This window comes from Brassica napus, chromosome A4 (genome assembly GCF_020379485.1).
Source record: "Brassica napus cultivar Da-Ae chromosome A4, Da-Ae, whole genome shotgun sequence".
Lineage (NCBI taxonomy): Eukaryota > Viridiplantae > Streptophyta > Magnoliopsida > Brassicales > Brassicaceae > Brassica > Brassica napus.
The window spans coordinates 4,913,757-4,929,456 of record NC_063437.1 but is presented as its reverse complement, the minus strand read 5'-3'; the positions used below and the strand labels follow the sequence as shown (position 1 = coordinate 4,929,456).

At 32.5% G+C, this 15,700-nt stretch overlaps 2 protein-coding genes across 2 annotated transcripts; both read right to left on the bottom strand.

Moving 5' to 3' along the window:
- Window positions 1-1,046: 1,046 nt before the first annotated feature.
- LOC106371536 (protein DJ-1 homolog A-like) lies at window positions 1,047-3,408 on the bottom strand. Its single transcript, XM_048778043.1, has 8 exons — window positions 3,259-3,408; window positions 2,976-3,176; window positions 2,742-2,891; window positions 2,479-2,664; window positions 2,249-2,329; window positions 1,962-2,162; window positions 1,725-1,862; window positions 1,047-1,631 (listed from the first exon to the last, which is right to left on the bottom strand). The coding sequence occupies exons 1-8, from the start codon at window positions 3,277-3,279 to the stop codon at window positions 1,434-1,436; spliced, it is 1,176 nt and encodes a 391-aa protein (XP_048634000.1). The 5' UTR covers window positions 3,280-3,408; the 3' UTR covers window positions 1,047-1,433.
- A 10,992-nt stretch (window positions 3,409-14,400) lies between these two features.
- Window positions 14,401-15,233, bottom strand: LOC106445648 (rubredoxin-like). The gene has a single exon (XM_013887239.3). The coding sequence runs from the start codon at window positions 15,057-15,059 to the stop codon at window positions 14,496-14,498; it is 564 nt and encodes a 187-aa protein (XP_013742693.2). The 5' UTR covers window positions 15,060-15,233; the 3' UTR covers window positions 14,401-14,495.
- Window positions 15,234-15,700: the final 467 nt, after the last annotated feature.

Below are 15,700 nucleotides of genomic sequence, written 5' to 3'. Positions count from 1 at the left end.
GGTTTAAATTTTTGTTACAGCAAATATACAAATTTTAATAAAATAATATGAGCAAAAAATGTCAACAATAAATATTTATATTAAAATATACTATATATATCTACGTCAATATCACTAAATTTAATTATATACCATATAAAGTAAATAAAATGATTATTTTGATTTATTTACCAAAAACATGATTATAAATAAACAAAAGGTATTGATTTTTATTTATGTGCTTACTCTAATATAAATAATTTTTTTATATAAATTATTATTTTAATAAGTAGTTTCAAATATGTTATTTGATCCTGACAATCTTAAAATACACTTCTTTAATTCGAAGTGATTTAATATACATATTATTTCATTCAGATTAAATAATTTTAGTCTTGATTTTTATTCCTAAAAGTCTTTTAATGAAATATCATGACAAGATTTCAATCATCTCCTTTTGAGTTTATTTGAATAATGAGAAATTTGATCGTTTGTATATATTATATTTGAATACTAACCTGTGAATAGAGTTTGCCAGTGATTTTCTTAAAAAAAAAATTGATTTCTTAGATATGTATTTGGAGTGAAACTAATTTTTACACATGTCTATCTTTTTAAATTGATACTTATGTAATTCATAAAAGTTATAGAAGAAATTAAAAAAAAAACTCATATCAGTGAAACAGAAGCGAGAACAAAGACACAATTTTATAGAGGTAGAAAATGAAATCACTTATGCAGAGTTAATAGTATATAAACCGAGAGCAAAAAACCTAATCCCCTTTCGTCATTATACAATCGATGTTGCCTATTTAATTTTTGGTGATTTGTGTAAGCCGAAAAACTTAATTTATAGAGATGGAAAATGAAATCACTTATGCAGAGTTAATAGTATATAAACCGAGAGCAAAAAACCGAATCCCCTTTCGTCATTATACAATCGATGTTGCCTATCTAATTTTTGGTGATTTGTGTAAGCCAAAAAACTTAATTTATTTTTGTGCAAATGAAGTCTTAAAAATAATTAAAATGAATTGCAATATGTTAACTCTCCAATAATGATGATATATTTGAGAGACCAACATTTCTATTCTTTATGTTTCAATCGATAAATATTGTAGTGTTACAAAATATTAAAACCATTTTAAAAATAAATATTAGTATAAAAACACACTCCACTTATGCGTACAGATTATCATCTATAAAAATTACTTGAAAAAAGTTAACCAAATATTAACACTGATGTTTTGCAGAAAAAGTCCCTTCCACCAGCGGAACTCTCTTAAGCTTTCAGATGTTTTAAAGCACATATCGACCATCTACCACAACCCAGCAAAGGATTCTTGTTTCTTTATGGGTAATAAGACATAAATTACACTCACATCCAGTAGCTCATATTACAAAGTAACTCAGCTCACCAGAGAGATACATATCTTCTTAAAGGTTGAGCCTTATCAAACAAGCGTTGCCTTTGCAAGCTGAAGTGCTTTCTCTCGCCCGTAAAACTTCTCCACAATCGCAAGTGAGAACTCCATTGCAGTCCCTGGAGCTCGGCTCGTTATAACATTTCCGTCCACCACGACTCTGTGATCGATGTGACTCTGGTCTGAAAGCTCGTTGCTCACCCTTGGGTGAGTAGTTGCCTTCTTATCCTATACAAAAAAGTCCCTCTTATATCTATAGTGACTCAAGATCTAAATAAACAAGAACCTATAATTCAAGTACTGATTGATTGATTAATGCACCTTGAGTAAACCATTATGCTCAAAGACGTAAACAGGCGATTTACAGATTCCTCCATATGGTTTGTTTGCTTCTGCCTGTTTGTTTAACATATTCACCAGTTTCTCACAGCTTGCGAATCTTTGAGCACCATTACCGCCCTGTAGTTTTGATTATTTGTCATTGTAATATATAATTGCAAAATGTTCTTTCAGACTTATTAATAAGTTGTCATGTTTTGATAGTTAAGCACTACTCACAGGCAACACAATCAGATCAAATGACTTCTCTGCAACCTCATCAAGAAGTACATCTGCTACTAGCTTAGCTTCGCATGATCCTACAACTTCCAAACTATTACCAATGGCAGCAATCACGACATTTGCTTTTGCCCGCCTCAGGATATCTACAAGCGCTATAGCTTCAGTCTCCTCTGAGTCCTCTGCAATGGGCACAAGAATCTGAAATGGGAAAACATTATCTAAAACTGAGTCTTGTCTGGGAAAAATAAAGTACCAAGGGGAGAGGCAACTGAACATATACATACCTGTGGCGTATCTTCAAATAACCACTCTGTTTTGTTAAGCTCAGTAAAAGTGTACTCCTCACCAGGGTTAGGACGAACCAGCTGATTTCAAAAGGAGAGCAGGTAAGTCTAAGAGAATATATGACATAAACAAGTTTAAACACCATGTATTTACTTAAAAAAAAAAGTTTAAACACCATAGCATAATTACTATACTGCTCACTAAGATCTTTGTTGAGACAAATCATTACCAAGATACTAGAGACTTCATCAGCTTTCTCTTTCCCACACAACTGCTCTACAAGGGTGATGGAGAATTCTATGGTGGTTCCCGGTCCACGACTGGTCACTATTCTTCCATCTATCTGCACTCTTGACTCAACAGCAGTGGCACAAGTAGACGCAAGTTTCTCCATAAAAACCGGGTAACCCGTTGCCTACAAGAAAACACCATATGTAAATCAAGACATATATAAGACAAGAACTCATGAAAATAAGATTCTTGGATACTTACTTTCTTGCCTTGTAGTAGACCCCAAGTACCAAGAGCCAACGCAGGAGCACAACAGATAGCTGCGTTAAGCCGTCCATCTGTGTCTTGTTTCTTTACCATATTCTCTAATGGTTTACAGTTTTTAAGAGTCTCTCCGCCGGGAAGCCCTCCCTTTTTACCAATCATATATATTTTATATTTAGCAAAATAATTATCAAGCAAACATGAGAGGCAATAATCTATAGAGAGACTTACGGGGAGCACAATAAGGTCAAAAATAGAATCGGTAATATCAGAGAGGAGAGTATCAGCGACCATCTTGATACCATGACAAGCATCAACGCCAACCTGAGTCTCGACGGAAGCCACCGTCACGTCAGCGCCACCTCGCCTTAACGTGGTGATCATCGCCACCGCTTCTAGAGGCTCCGTACCATGCGCAATAGGAATCAAAACCTAAAGAGACGCCCAAAAAAACTCGTTATGTACGAGAAGCGGGAAAAAGTATATGATATGGTGATCGTGAAACCCCACTGACCGTCTTCGTAGATGGAGCCATGTGTGCGAGGCAGATGGAAAAGTAGAAGAAGAGAAATATGGAGTTTAGTGGAGAAGAAAGGAGTGTCACTTGTGGGGTTTAAATAGTGGAAAGACTCCAGTAACGACGTCACTGGTTTGTGACGTATGCAATTACGTAAGCATAAAGAAAAGGAACCGGGTGGAGAAACACTTCTTTTCGATCCTTCCACGTATTGTACTTTCTTTTCTCGTAAGCCAAGGGATACCAGCGCAAACGCATATTTTGCGGTTGGTATCGGCTATTGACGTTGTGCAACAATTACTCAAACAGTTTCTAATCGTTTCAAACTGTTCTAAATCTCATAAATTCAAAAGCTGGTTTCAGCTATCGTTTATGGTTGCGGGAAGATAATTTTTTTTTAAAACAATAAAAATACAAAAATAAAAATATTCAATAAAAAGTTTAAATTACAATTATAAAATACTAAAATATATCTATTATATTTTAATTAATATTATAAAAAAATTAAAAAAAAATTTCTATATTTTTAAATATTTAAAACTATAACTTTCTAAATATATTTTTTTTATATTTATTATGATTTTTGCTATTTTGGAATTATATAAAATGTAAATATTATTAATTTATTATTTAACCGCTGCTGTATTTGATAATTAATCAGTCATAAGTATTATACAAAAACACCAATTTCTAACCGTAAATCAATCGTACAAATATTTTAAAACTGCTAGAAACCGCAACCACGCGCAACTGCGACTACAACCAATTACGTTTGAACCAGGCCCTAAGACGGCTTGAAGTTGTTGGCGAGAACGACATCACGTCCCGGTTCTTAATTTTGTGCAACCACGCGTAGTCGTTTTTGATATTTGTAGTAGAGTAAACCGGATGAAGTTCTGAACCGGAAAATGCTTTCTTTTAGTCATCATTCGTTAAATAACTTGAGATATCTTAATTAGTGAATCTCTAAGAATAATCTTACTTTTATAATTTTGTACAATATAATTAAAGTTCACTGTTCAAACCTTTTTTCTATTTTTTTCATTTTTCTAAAGCACATAAAATAGTATATTAAAATTTTATTTTTGAAATCATATTTCTATAGAGCATTATCACCGCTAACAGTTTTAAATTGATTATCTCATATATAAGTATTATTTTATTAAATTGATGTAATTTATTGTCGTAACTAAAACTAGATCTTGACCCGTGCAACCGCGCAAATATTTTTTTCAATTTATATACATAGATATTTATTTTAGATCATTGGTGGTATATATTGTGAACGTTAATTATATATTTAAATATATATATAACTATTTCAAATACAATAATTTCATAGTTTATAAGTTATAATTAATCAATTGTTTAAAATCATCACATGCATTTATCACTTCTTATTATATATTTATCTTATTGTATTTGCATTTAGTTACTGAAAAAAATATATGCATGAAAAACATATGTGAAAATTATTTTGTGATTAGTTTATACTAAATTTTGACCCATCGTCCTTCAAAACTGGATTTTCTTTTAGCAATATATTTTACGTTTATTCATTATAGAAAATATATTATTGTATATACAAAATTTTAAGATATGTAATTTTTTTATACATGTATTATATAGTTTGCCAATATTAAGCCGTTATGTCGTCATATTATAATTTTATCATAAATATTTATATTTATGAAAATAAATTTATAAATTTATCTATTTAATATAATTTAGCATATTTAGTTCAATATAACAGTTTATTTTAACATAATTTATTATTATTATAAAATATAAAAAAAATAAAATAGAATTTTTATTTTTCATTTTATAAACGATAACTGAATATATATCAATGCATAATAATAATTCTATTTAAAATTAAAATATATCATTATTAAAATAGTTACAAGTATTTTATATTATTAGCTTTAGTGAATATATGAAACTTACCAACATAATTTCTGGTTTTATTTCTAACTTTTAAATTTATATATGGAAGTTAAATTAAATTGGACTTACATAATAGAGAAGAAATATTTTGAGATACTGTTAAGAAAATAACAAAAAATATTTATAAAAGAGAAACTATAATATATTGTACTTACAAACTAATTTTGTAGTAAATATTTTTATTTGAAACAGAAATAATATTTCTTTCTAACAAATATTTTTAAAGATCTTCATAAAATGTATTTTGAAAATTAATAAATATGAATTGTTATTATCATTAAAATATTTATATGATTTTAGTGTTCGTTCATCGATCAGAAATAAATTTAATTTGAAATTCTAATTATATTTTATGATAACTTAAATTTAAGTTAATTAACTTTCATAAATAAAATTTATCCTAATTCTGAAAAGATTTTCTAGAATTTTCTTAAACAATATTTATTTGTATTTTAAATAAAAGATAAAGATATGATGATTAATTTATATAAAATTTGATAAACTTTCTACAGGATGGTCCAAAAAAAAAATCACACATAAACTAAGTCATGATTTCTGTTTTAATACATAACTAGATCTCGACCCGCACAACCGTGCGGGTGATTATATTCATTTTTGTACACATAATTATTTATTTTACATGGCTAACTATAATATTTAACATATTACAATTTTTTTAATATAACATTTTAAAACACAACAAATTTATAGTTCACATACAGTAACTTAATTTATATGTTTTGAATTTTAAGTGATAACATATATTAAATCATGTGATAAAATTCTAAATTGAAAAATCTTATTGATTAAGGAACAAAAGTTTAATTGAAAATTATTATATTAAATTAGTATCGTTAATTTAGTAAAATATTGTACATGAGATTAGTTATAAGTACAAAAATTAATTCGATATTTTTAAAGTTTATTTTAGTTAAAATGAAATATATATTTAATTTTCAAATAAACATGAAATTAACAAAAAAAAAAATTAAGTGAAAAAATAAATACACATTTATTTTAAACAAATACGAAATTGATTGAATATTTAAAATCGTTATTTTAATGAAAAATTAAATATATTTTATATTGTAAAAAGGATATGAAAAGATTTTTATTCAGATACAATTTGAGAGAAAATATAGGAATATATATTTGATTTGTTTGTTATAGAATATTCCAATAGCTGAAATATTTATACAAAAAAATAATTTAAACAACTTTCTAAGGGTGGTCCAAATTAAAACAAAAAATCACACAAGAATTAAGTCATAACTTCTGTTTTAATAGTATAGATATTTAAATATATAAAGTTCAACCAATTGTTTAGTCCAAATTCTTTCCCTTGGACATTGCTTACCAAGGGATTTAAAAAAAGTTATGTGTTATCATGAGTACTTTTATTTAGGAGAATTTCAATTTTATGATAAGTTTGATATCATTTTTAAAATTTAATTTTTAAAATATAACCATTTTCAAAAGGTACCTTTAATGTGTAACAAAAAAAATTAAATTAATTCTCCTAAGTAATTTACAAAATTTTAAAATAATTTATAAAACATGTGTGTAAGTTTACAGACTCAAATTCACCCCCTAAACAATAATCCTAAACCTTAAACCCAAAATGTTAAGATATTTTTCATTGAATGTATTTTTGAAGTGGTACCAAACTTAGAGCATTTTAGGCAATTTATCCTTTTATTTTCAATAGGAAAATATGACATGATCTACTAATAAATATAATATGGCTTTAAGCTAATTATTACATAAACAATTGTATTTATTTATTTTTATTTACATTAAAAATTTAAAATATTATAATAACTCCATAAATTAATAAATATCATAGTCCCAACATTATTAATTTATAGAGTTTTTAGTGTATCATAATTAATTTAATTTAATAAAAGAACTCTAAAATAAAGTAATAACAGAAATATAAAAATATTTAGTTATAATAGATAAATGTTTTCGGCAAAATTATAGGTTTAAATACATAAATATCTGCTCACTAAATGTAAGTATAAGATAAATAAAACTGTTTATTATTTTACTAAATTTGGTCAAATAAAAACTAAAATTAAAATATTTTTAAAGAATAATAAATAATAATTTTTTATTTAAAAAATAAAGTTATATTTTAATTTTAAAAATAAATTAATTTTGAAAATATTTGTATGAATGGCACAAGAAACTTTCTAATTTTTAAAATTAATTATCTTTTCAGTCAGACTCCCAAATCTCTGAACTCATTGTTTTCCTTCAAAGCACAAAGCAACAAATACAATTATTGGAGCAAACTACAAGCCGAGAGTAAAGGAGTCGTTGGAGCTAATTTGTTTTGAATAATTCTTGTTCTTAGTTTATGGTTCAGTAAGGACCGAGTATTTTGGTCTTAGTTTATAGCTTGAATTCAACATGATTTTAGGATCTTTGTTAAGGTTATAAACCTATATAAAGCCATTTGTCAATAATTGTATAAAAGCAGAGTATTTTTAAACTAAAATAAAGAGCGTTGGTTCTTTCAAATTGGTATCAGAAATCTACTTTCTGAAAACAAAAGAGGCCGAAAATTTGATCATAAGTGATAGAAAATATGGGAGACCAGAAGATGAAGCTTTCTCAGTTCTATGGGCACTGAGATCACTAGAGTGAGGTTAGTGAGAACTTCTTCCGTGCTAGAGGTTTATGGAACCTGATCGAAACCGGATATGAAGAACCAGCAAACAACGCTTATGTCAAATGAACAAAGGTAACAGTTGGAAAACCCCAAAAAAAACGACCACAAGTTAAAACACTATCTCTATCAGAGCATCGATAGGGTTACCATTGTGAGAAATCATAGATCAGGATGTGAGAGTATGGAAAAACAGAGTATAGGTGTGTGTAGTGATGAAGAGAGTAAAGAGATTTGTGTAAGAATCAAAGAAAGAGTAATGGAGAGTAAATGAAGAATAATGTGAAGAACAGGAGAGAGAGATGTTGTTACAATGAGTAAAGAGAAATGAAGGATTGATTTTCTTAATTTATTATCTATACATACAATGATATTTATAGAAACATAATAGAGAAGTGAGATGGTAAGGCTGGATAATAGGATGCTCTAAAGGCTTCACCAGATTTGAATTCAAATATGTGTTCACACCTTAAAGTCAACACTCTCCAACAACTCTTTTCGTCTCAATAAATCAGCCACCTCATGTCGTAACTCAGCCACCTCATGTCCTAACTCAGTCGTCGTAACTCAGCCACTTCATGTCATAACTCAACCGTCATAACTCAGCCACCTCATGTCATAACTCAGCCATCTCATACTTCAATCCATATCTCAACCACCTCATGCAATATCTCAGTCACCTCTTGGAAGGTTTGAGGTGTGGGTGAAGATCCCAACACTTCTCCTTGGTATGTCCCTCCCTTTTGCAGTGCTCACACCTGAGTCGTCTCCCCTCCTCCTTCTTGTACTGAGCCTTATGTGGCTGAGAAGGGGTCGCTGCTTGATTTGCAAGAGAAAGAGGCTCCTTTCCTTGAAACAAATCGTGTGACCCTTGCTCCTTTTAGATTTGAGAGCACACTTCTTCAAGAGATGGCAGCTTGTCTGATCTCAGTATATGCTTCACCAAATCACTGAAGGTTGGATGACGAGTGAGAAGCAGCCCAAACACCTTGTTTTGCTCTCTTCTTTCATTGAGTAGGTTTGGGTCTGTTGTAGATGGTCTCAGCATATCCAACTCGGCCCACAGGGACCTGAACTTGCCAAAGTGCTCATTAAACTCCATCTCCTTCTGATACAGGTCGTTTATGGCCTTCTTGAGCTCACACACTCAGCTTAGGTTAGAAGAGTTGCCAAAAACCTTGTAGAGAGTCTCCCAAAGCTCTTTAGCACTCTCACAATATGAGTAAGCCTCCATAATGGAAGTTTCAAGAGAGCTTTGGAGTATGAACAAGACCATGAGGTCTTCTTGTTGCCATTTGTTTATATCTTCAGATTTGGAGCCGGTTTGCTTTGGAGCTTCTTGTATACAATGGCTCCATAAGCCTTTTCCTCCAAGAGCTGTCTTCAGAAGTCTGGAACGGAGAAGATAGTTTGACCCCTTGAGAAGTACATGAATAGCCACGCCCCTAGTGTTCTCCATCTTGAAGAGTTTTGGATTAGTGGACTATAGAATGCTCCCACTGGTTTGTAAGAGACTGAACATCAAAACTGGACTTTGGTGAAGCTTTCTTGAGTTCCAGAGACTGAGGACCTCCTTTATCTTGAGTTCTGATGAGTCTCTTCCCTCATGGAAGAGCTTTGGACCAGAGGATACAAGGATGAAAAGAAACAGAGTTTTTAAAGAGAGATTTGAACTGGAAATGTTTTGCGGAATCTTTATAGGTTCTCAAGATCTTGTTGCTCTGATACCATGTGAGAAATCATAGATCAGGATGTGAGAGTAAGGAGAAACAGAGTATAGGTGTGTGTAGTGATGAAGAGAGTAGAGAGATTTGTGTAAGAATCAAAGAAAGAGTAATAGAGAGTAAATGAAGAATAATGTGAAGAACAGGAGAGAGGGATGTTGTTGCAATGAGTAAAGAGAAATGAAAGATTGATTTCCTTAATTTCATTGTCTATACATACAATGATATTTATAGAAACATAATAGAGAAGTGAGATGGTAAGGCTGGATAATAGGATGCTCTAAAGGCTCCACCAGATTTGAATTCAAATATGTGTTCACATCTTAAATTCAACACTCTCCAACACATTTTTTCTTCTCAATAACTTAGCCACCTCATATCGTAACTCAGCCACCTCATGTCATAACTCAAGTCGTAACTCAGCCACTTCATGTCATAACTCAACCGTCATAACTCAGCCACCTCATGTCATAACTCAGCCATCTCATACTTCAATCCATATCTCAGCCACCTCATGCAATATCTCAGTCACCTCGTTCCAATGAACTCACAGACTTTGGTACTTGCTCCCTTGGTGAAGATATCAGCTAGCTGGAAGACTGAGTTGGATGCTATGTGTATGGCAGCCTGGTTATCACAGTGCATTGTGATTGATGTTGTTGTCTCAATGCCCAAGTCTCTTATCAAGTTCCTTCTGCTTCTTGCTCTTCATGCTTGGTCTCTTCATCAACTCCAGCTTATTTACCTTCATTCTAACAACCATTGAGCAGATCTTGGACAGGAAAACATCCAAAATCATTTGGAAATCGATGAAGGCAAAGTTTGGTGGAAACGCTGGACCGAAGAGGTCACTGTTGCAGAAGTTGAGAAGAGATTTTGAGGTTTTAGAGATGAAATAATCCGAGAATATTTAAGCGTACTTCAAAGGATGAGAAACAATGGAGAGACCTTGAGCAATACAAAGGTAGTGGAGAAGATCCTCAAAACCCTATGTGAGAAATTTATGTGTGTTGTGCTCTCAAGGAGTCAAAAGATATTGAAAGCATCACTCTAGATGAGTTACAGAGCTCCCTTGCAGTCCATGAGCAGAAGTTCAAGAAGCCAGAAAAGGGAGATGATCAAGTGCTAAAGGTAACTTACGGGAGCGGAATGAGTGCTAGAGGAAAATGATCTGCAGGAAGAGGTAGAGGGTGTGGTTGAGGCAGAACATTCAACAAGAGCATTGTTGAATGTTATAAATGCTACAAGATGGGCATTTTCAAAATCAGAGTAGTCTGTTTCTTGATTTTGAAGCTCAAGAAATGCTCCTGATGGAATACATAGATGAGAGGATGATGAAGGTTCAGACGTGAAGGACACTTCAACCCGGGTGTTAATGGCTAAAACTGAAGAACATGGAAGTGGGAGAAGACGAGCATGGTTCCTTGACTCAGGATGCTCCAATCACATGAGTGGAGATCATGAGTTATTGTCAAATGTTGACATGGAGTTCAAGGATTATGTGAAGCTAAGTAACAATAAAAGAATGGAAGTCAAAGGCAAAGGCAAAGGGAGTGTCTAGCTAATGGTGAATGGTTCAACCTACACCATCAGCAACGTCTACTACGTACAAGATCTGAGAAACAACTTGCTGATATCTTACGTAACTTGGTCAATAATAGAGAGATAAGTCCCTAGCATTGAAGATCACAAGAGCAGGTGGCTGATATCTTTACAAAGGCCTTGAGTTGTGACACATTTGAGAAGCAGGCATGGAATTTGCTCAGCTAAAAGATAAGGTAAGATTTCACTAAACTTAGTTTAGGGAAGGTTTGTTGGAGAAAATTACGAGCTTAGAATAAACGAGTCGTTGGAGCTAAGTTGTTTTGATTAAGTCTTGTTCTTACTTTATGGTTCAATAAAGACTTTTGAGTCTTGTGGTTTTAGTTGGAAGTTTGTATTCAGCATGATTTTAGGATCTTTGTTAAGGTTGTAAGGCTATAAATCCATTTGTTATTAAAATACATATCATTGGTTCATTCAACAATCTCCGTGGAAAAGTATCATCCGTCTTTTGCTTCTACTTCATGGTTTAGGTTTTGGGTCTACTTCTATGTTCCGAGTTTGTTAGGATTTCGCTTGATACAGTGAGTATTTTGGTGTGTTTCCTGAGAAATCACTTTGTGATTTAGGAAGCATGAACTTAGATTTACATAAATCATCTCTGCTGTTCTTGTTCATGTCGAAGTAACGGGAAACTTTGTCGGTTGAATCTGAGAGTGGTAAAAGGGGTTTAATTAGGGCTTCCATATGGATAGGATCAATAATCTTCTCTCGGATGATTTGCTCTTGAAGATGGTCTCATAACTTCCTACCAAAACTTGATTTTTGATGATTGTTTCGTACTCGAGCATTCTAAATATGAAGGATTTCGGACAGATCAATGGTATTGAACAGAACTCCTGTTTAAGAAGCTTTGAGGTTCCACGTTCTTGTTTGTTGCAGTTGAAAATATGGCAACAATGGGTCAGAATGGGAATGGCTTTTGGTGTCCGTGAACTTGAAATTCCTCACTGCGAAGAAGATTTTGAGGAATATACATCATTTAAATTGCTAAAGACTCTTTATACTAATGAGAAGCTTCAAGTTTTGAAACCCACTTACACTGTTACTTTGGATGTCTTGAAACCCACTTACACTGTTACTCTGGATGTCCCACTTTATACTCAAGGATCTACAGTTTTCAAGTGTATAGTATCACACCAAACAATGTCACCTTAGGCTTTTATCATGTTCTTGAGAAGTTGTTTTGGACAAAACTGAAAACTTTTTTCGTCGAGATTTAGTTTGTTATTAAAATACAGATCATTGGTTCATTCAACAATCTCCGTGCAAAAGTATCATCCGTCTTTTGCTTCTACTTTCATGGTTTAGGTTTTGGGTCTACTTCTCTGTTCCGAGTTTGTTAAGGATTTCGCTTGATACAGTGAGTATTTTCTTGTGTTTCCTGAGAAATCGCTTTGTGATTTAGGAAGCAGAAACTTAGATTTATATAGCTCATCTCTGGTGTTCTTGTTCACGTCGGAGTAACGGGAAACTTTGTCGGTTGAATCTGAGAGTGGTAAAAGGGGTTTAATTAGGGCTTCAATATGGATAGGATCAATAATCTTCTCTCGGATGATTTGCTCTTGAAGATGGTCTCATAACTTCCTACCAAAACTTGATTTTTGATGATTGTTTCGTACTCGAGCATTCTAAATATGAAGGATTTCGGACAAGATCAATGGTATTGAACAGAGCTCCTGTTTAAGAAGCTTTGAGGTTCCACGTTCTTTTGTTGCAGCTTTGAAGATATGGCAACAATGGGTCAAAATGGGAATGGCTCTTGGTGTCCGTGAACTTGAAATTCCTCACTGCAAAGAAGATTTTGAGGAATATACATTATTCAAATTGCTAAAGACTCTTTATACTAATGAGAAACTTCAAGTCTTGAAACCCACTTACACTGTTACTCTGGATGTCCCACTTTATACTCAAGGATCTACAGTTTTCAAGTGTATAGTATCACACCAAACAATGTCACCTTAGGCTTTTATCATGTTCTTGAGAAGTTGTTTTGGACAAAACTGAAAACTTCTATTTTCCCAACTTACAAAGATTATCTATAGTTGATACATGTGATACAATAAACTTGGGTGAACATGGAATCCACAAGTTTTTGATCAATGTCCCATCTTTGACGTACGTGAACTTTCGAGATATCTTTAGGACTTGTGTTTGTGTGAGAATATGCTTGACAGCAAATGTTAAAGTTGGTTACGAAATTCCCGAAAAGCTACTGTGATCTCTTCCATCAGTCAAGCGTATCAACTAATGTATATCCGCTTCACTGGAAATTATTAAATCAAAAAGAATCTTTATTTCCTGTAATTTATTACATATGTACTGTTGTCCTGATGTTTTTTTTGTAAAAAAGAATTCTATGCAGCTTCAGAACCACATTGTTATTCTATAATCTTGTTCATTTGGAGCTATGTATAGATTCCAGAGGGAAGTGGGATCTACTTACTTGGATGCTCGAAAGTTCTCAGAATCGGCAAAGGTATATATTTGACTGAACCTGCAGATGGCTTTAGTTTCTTTATTCAATTGTTTCATTGTCTTCAGTTATAATTTTAGGGTCTAGCACACGATAAAAATGTATTCTATTAGTGCAAAGAACACCCTTTTAACACCATGCCCACTGAAGGTTACTGGACAGGACCAAATTCAGTTTCCTGAATGTTTGATGTTCCATTTTCATACTTTCAAGGAGGGGCATCCCTAAAATATTGAGAGCCATAAACATTTTAATAAAGTTTTAACAAAAAAAAATTATTTTATAAATTTGGAGACTTTTTACATTGTAATTTTTTTTTAAAAAATTTGGGAACCCTAGTCCAATGTTTCATTTCGACTATGCTCAGTACCATCCTGTTTTCAAGTGGAAGAATTACAACACAAAAGACTAAGAAAAGAAAATAGTGGCTTACATCCATGAGAGCACAAGCCAGTTAAAGATTGCGGATATCTATTCTTGTAAAAACTATTGGAATGTCAAGGAAGAGCAATCTAATAATAACATGATTAACATCTAAAGAGTCTACAATATACTGTCATTAAGCATCTAAAGATTCTAGATGAAGGCAAATCAAGTGCTGTTTGAACACAGTTGGCACGCGAATTTAAGAAAGAATAGTTCAGTGTTGTTTTATTGCCCCATTGTTTCTTAATAGTTGTAATTCTCTATTTCTCCAGCGTCTTGCTGAATCCAAATGTATAATGTAGCTTCCGTTTATAAAGGAGACAAATGGTGTATGATAAGATAATAACATGATTAACATAATAATAATAATAATAAACATGAGCAGTTATTGGATGAAATAGCCACTCAAGAAAAGCAAGAAGAAGAGGAAGAGACTCCCGAAGATGAGAGCTGTCTTCTGACCAGAGGTAAGTTGATTACCACCAAGTCCATATTGTTGATTCTGAGCAAAACCAGCGATCTCAACCATTTTACTCTCGAAGAAACTCTGAGCTGCTCCACATGTTGGACATCTCCAGTCTTCAGGCAACTTATCAAACTGAAACCCAGGAGGGATCGGGTACGATGGGTCACCCGCGGACTCGTCGTACTTGTACCCACACGATCTGCACTCGTAGATTCCAGTGTTCAGAACAGCGAATTTCTCCTCCTCTCTTCTTCGAATCTCGACCGCGTCTTCTTCGAGTTCGGGCGTTGTGGCGGAGTCGTCCCTTGAAACGGCTGAGCAGCGGGAAGGTGTGGATTGGTAATTTGGGGTAGTGAAGACTTTGTGGTGAAGCTGTTGTTGTTTCTTGCCATATCTGAGAAACTGTGTCCGTTTGAGGGAAAAAGAAGAAGAAGAAGAATGGAACTGAGCGATAGGAGAGAAGGAGGACGTAGCAGTCGCCATGTTTTTCTTCGTTTAGTTTTTGGGTTTGTTCATTGTCTGGAGAGAAGAACGGGGATCCACTGGACAAGGGAGAACACAGAAGAGGTAGAGGAACGAAGGCTTGGATAAGATTTTTGAAAAGCATCGTGGCACCACGTGGACCAAAACTCTTCATGATAATCTTATTTCTTTTATTTTTCTTTGTCACACTGATAATCTTATTTCTCTATATACTTAAAAATATTCCTTGATTTCTTCCTTTTTTTTTCTCTACTTTATCAGTAAAGATATAATTATGGGAATAATAGCACCTTTTGAAGTTTATGTCTCAAAAATAACACTAGAAGGAAAAAGTTACAAAAATGACATTCATTAAAGGGTAAAATATCCCTAATACCCTTGGTTTAAAATTAAATAAATAAATAAAAATAAATAAAATTAAAAAAAAAGAAATTTTTTTTTATAGTTTCAGATTATATGTTTTCAGATTCGAAATTTTTTTAAATTTTTTTTTGAAATTTTTTTTTATTTTTTTTTCAAATTTTTTTTTTTATAATTTAAAAATACTTTTTGAAACTGTTTTTAAAATTTTTATTTTTTATTTTAGTATTTATTTTTTATAAAATTTTAAACGCTAATTCCAAAACCCCACCCCTTAATTC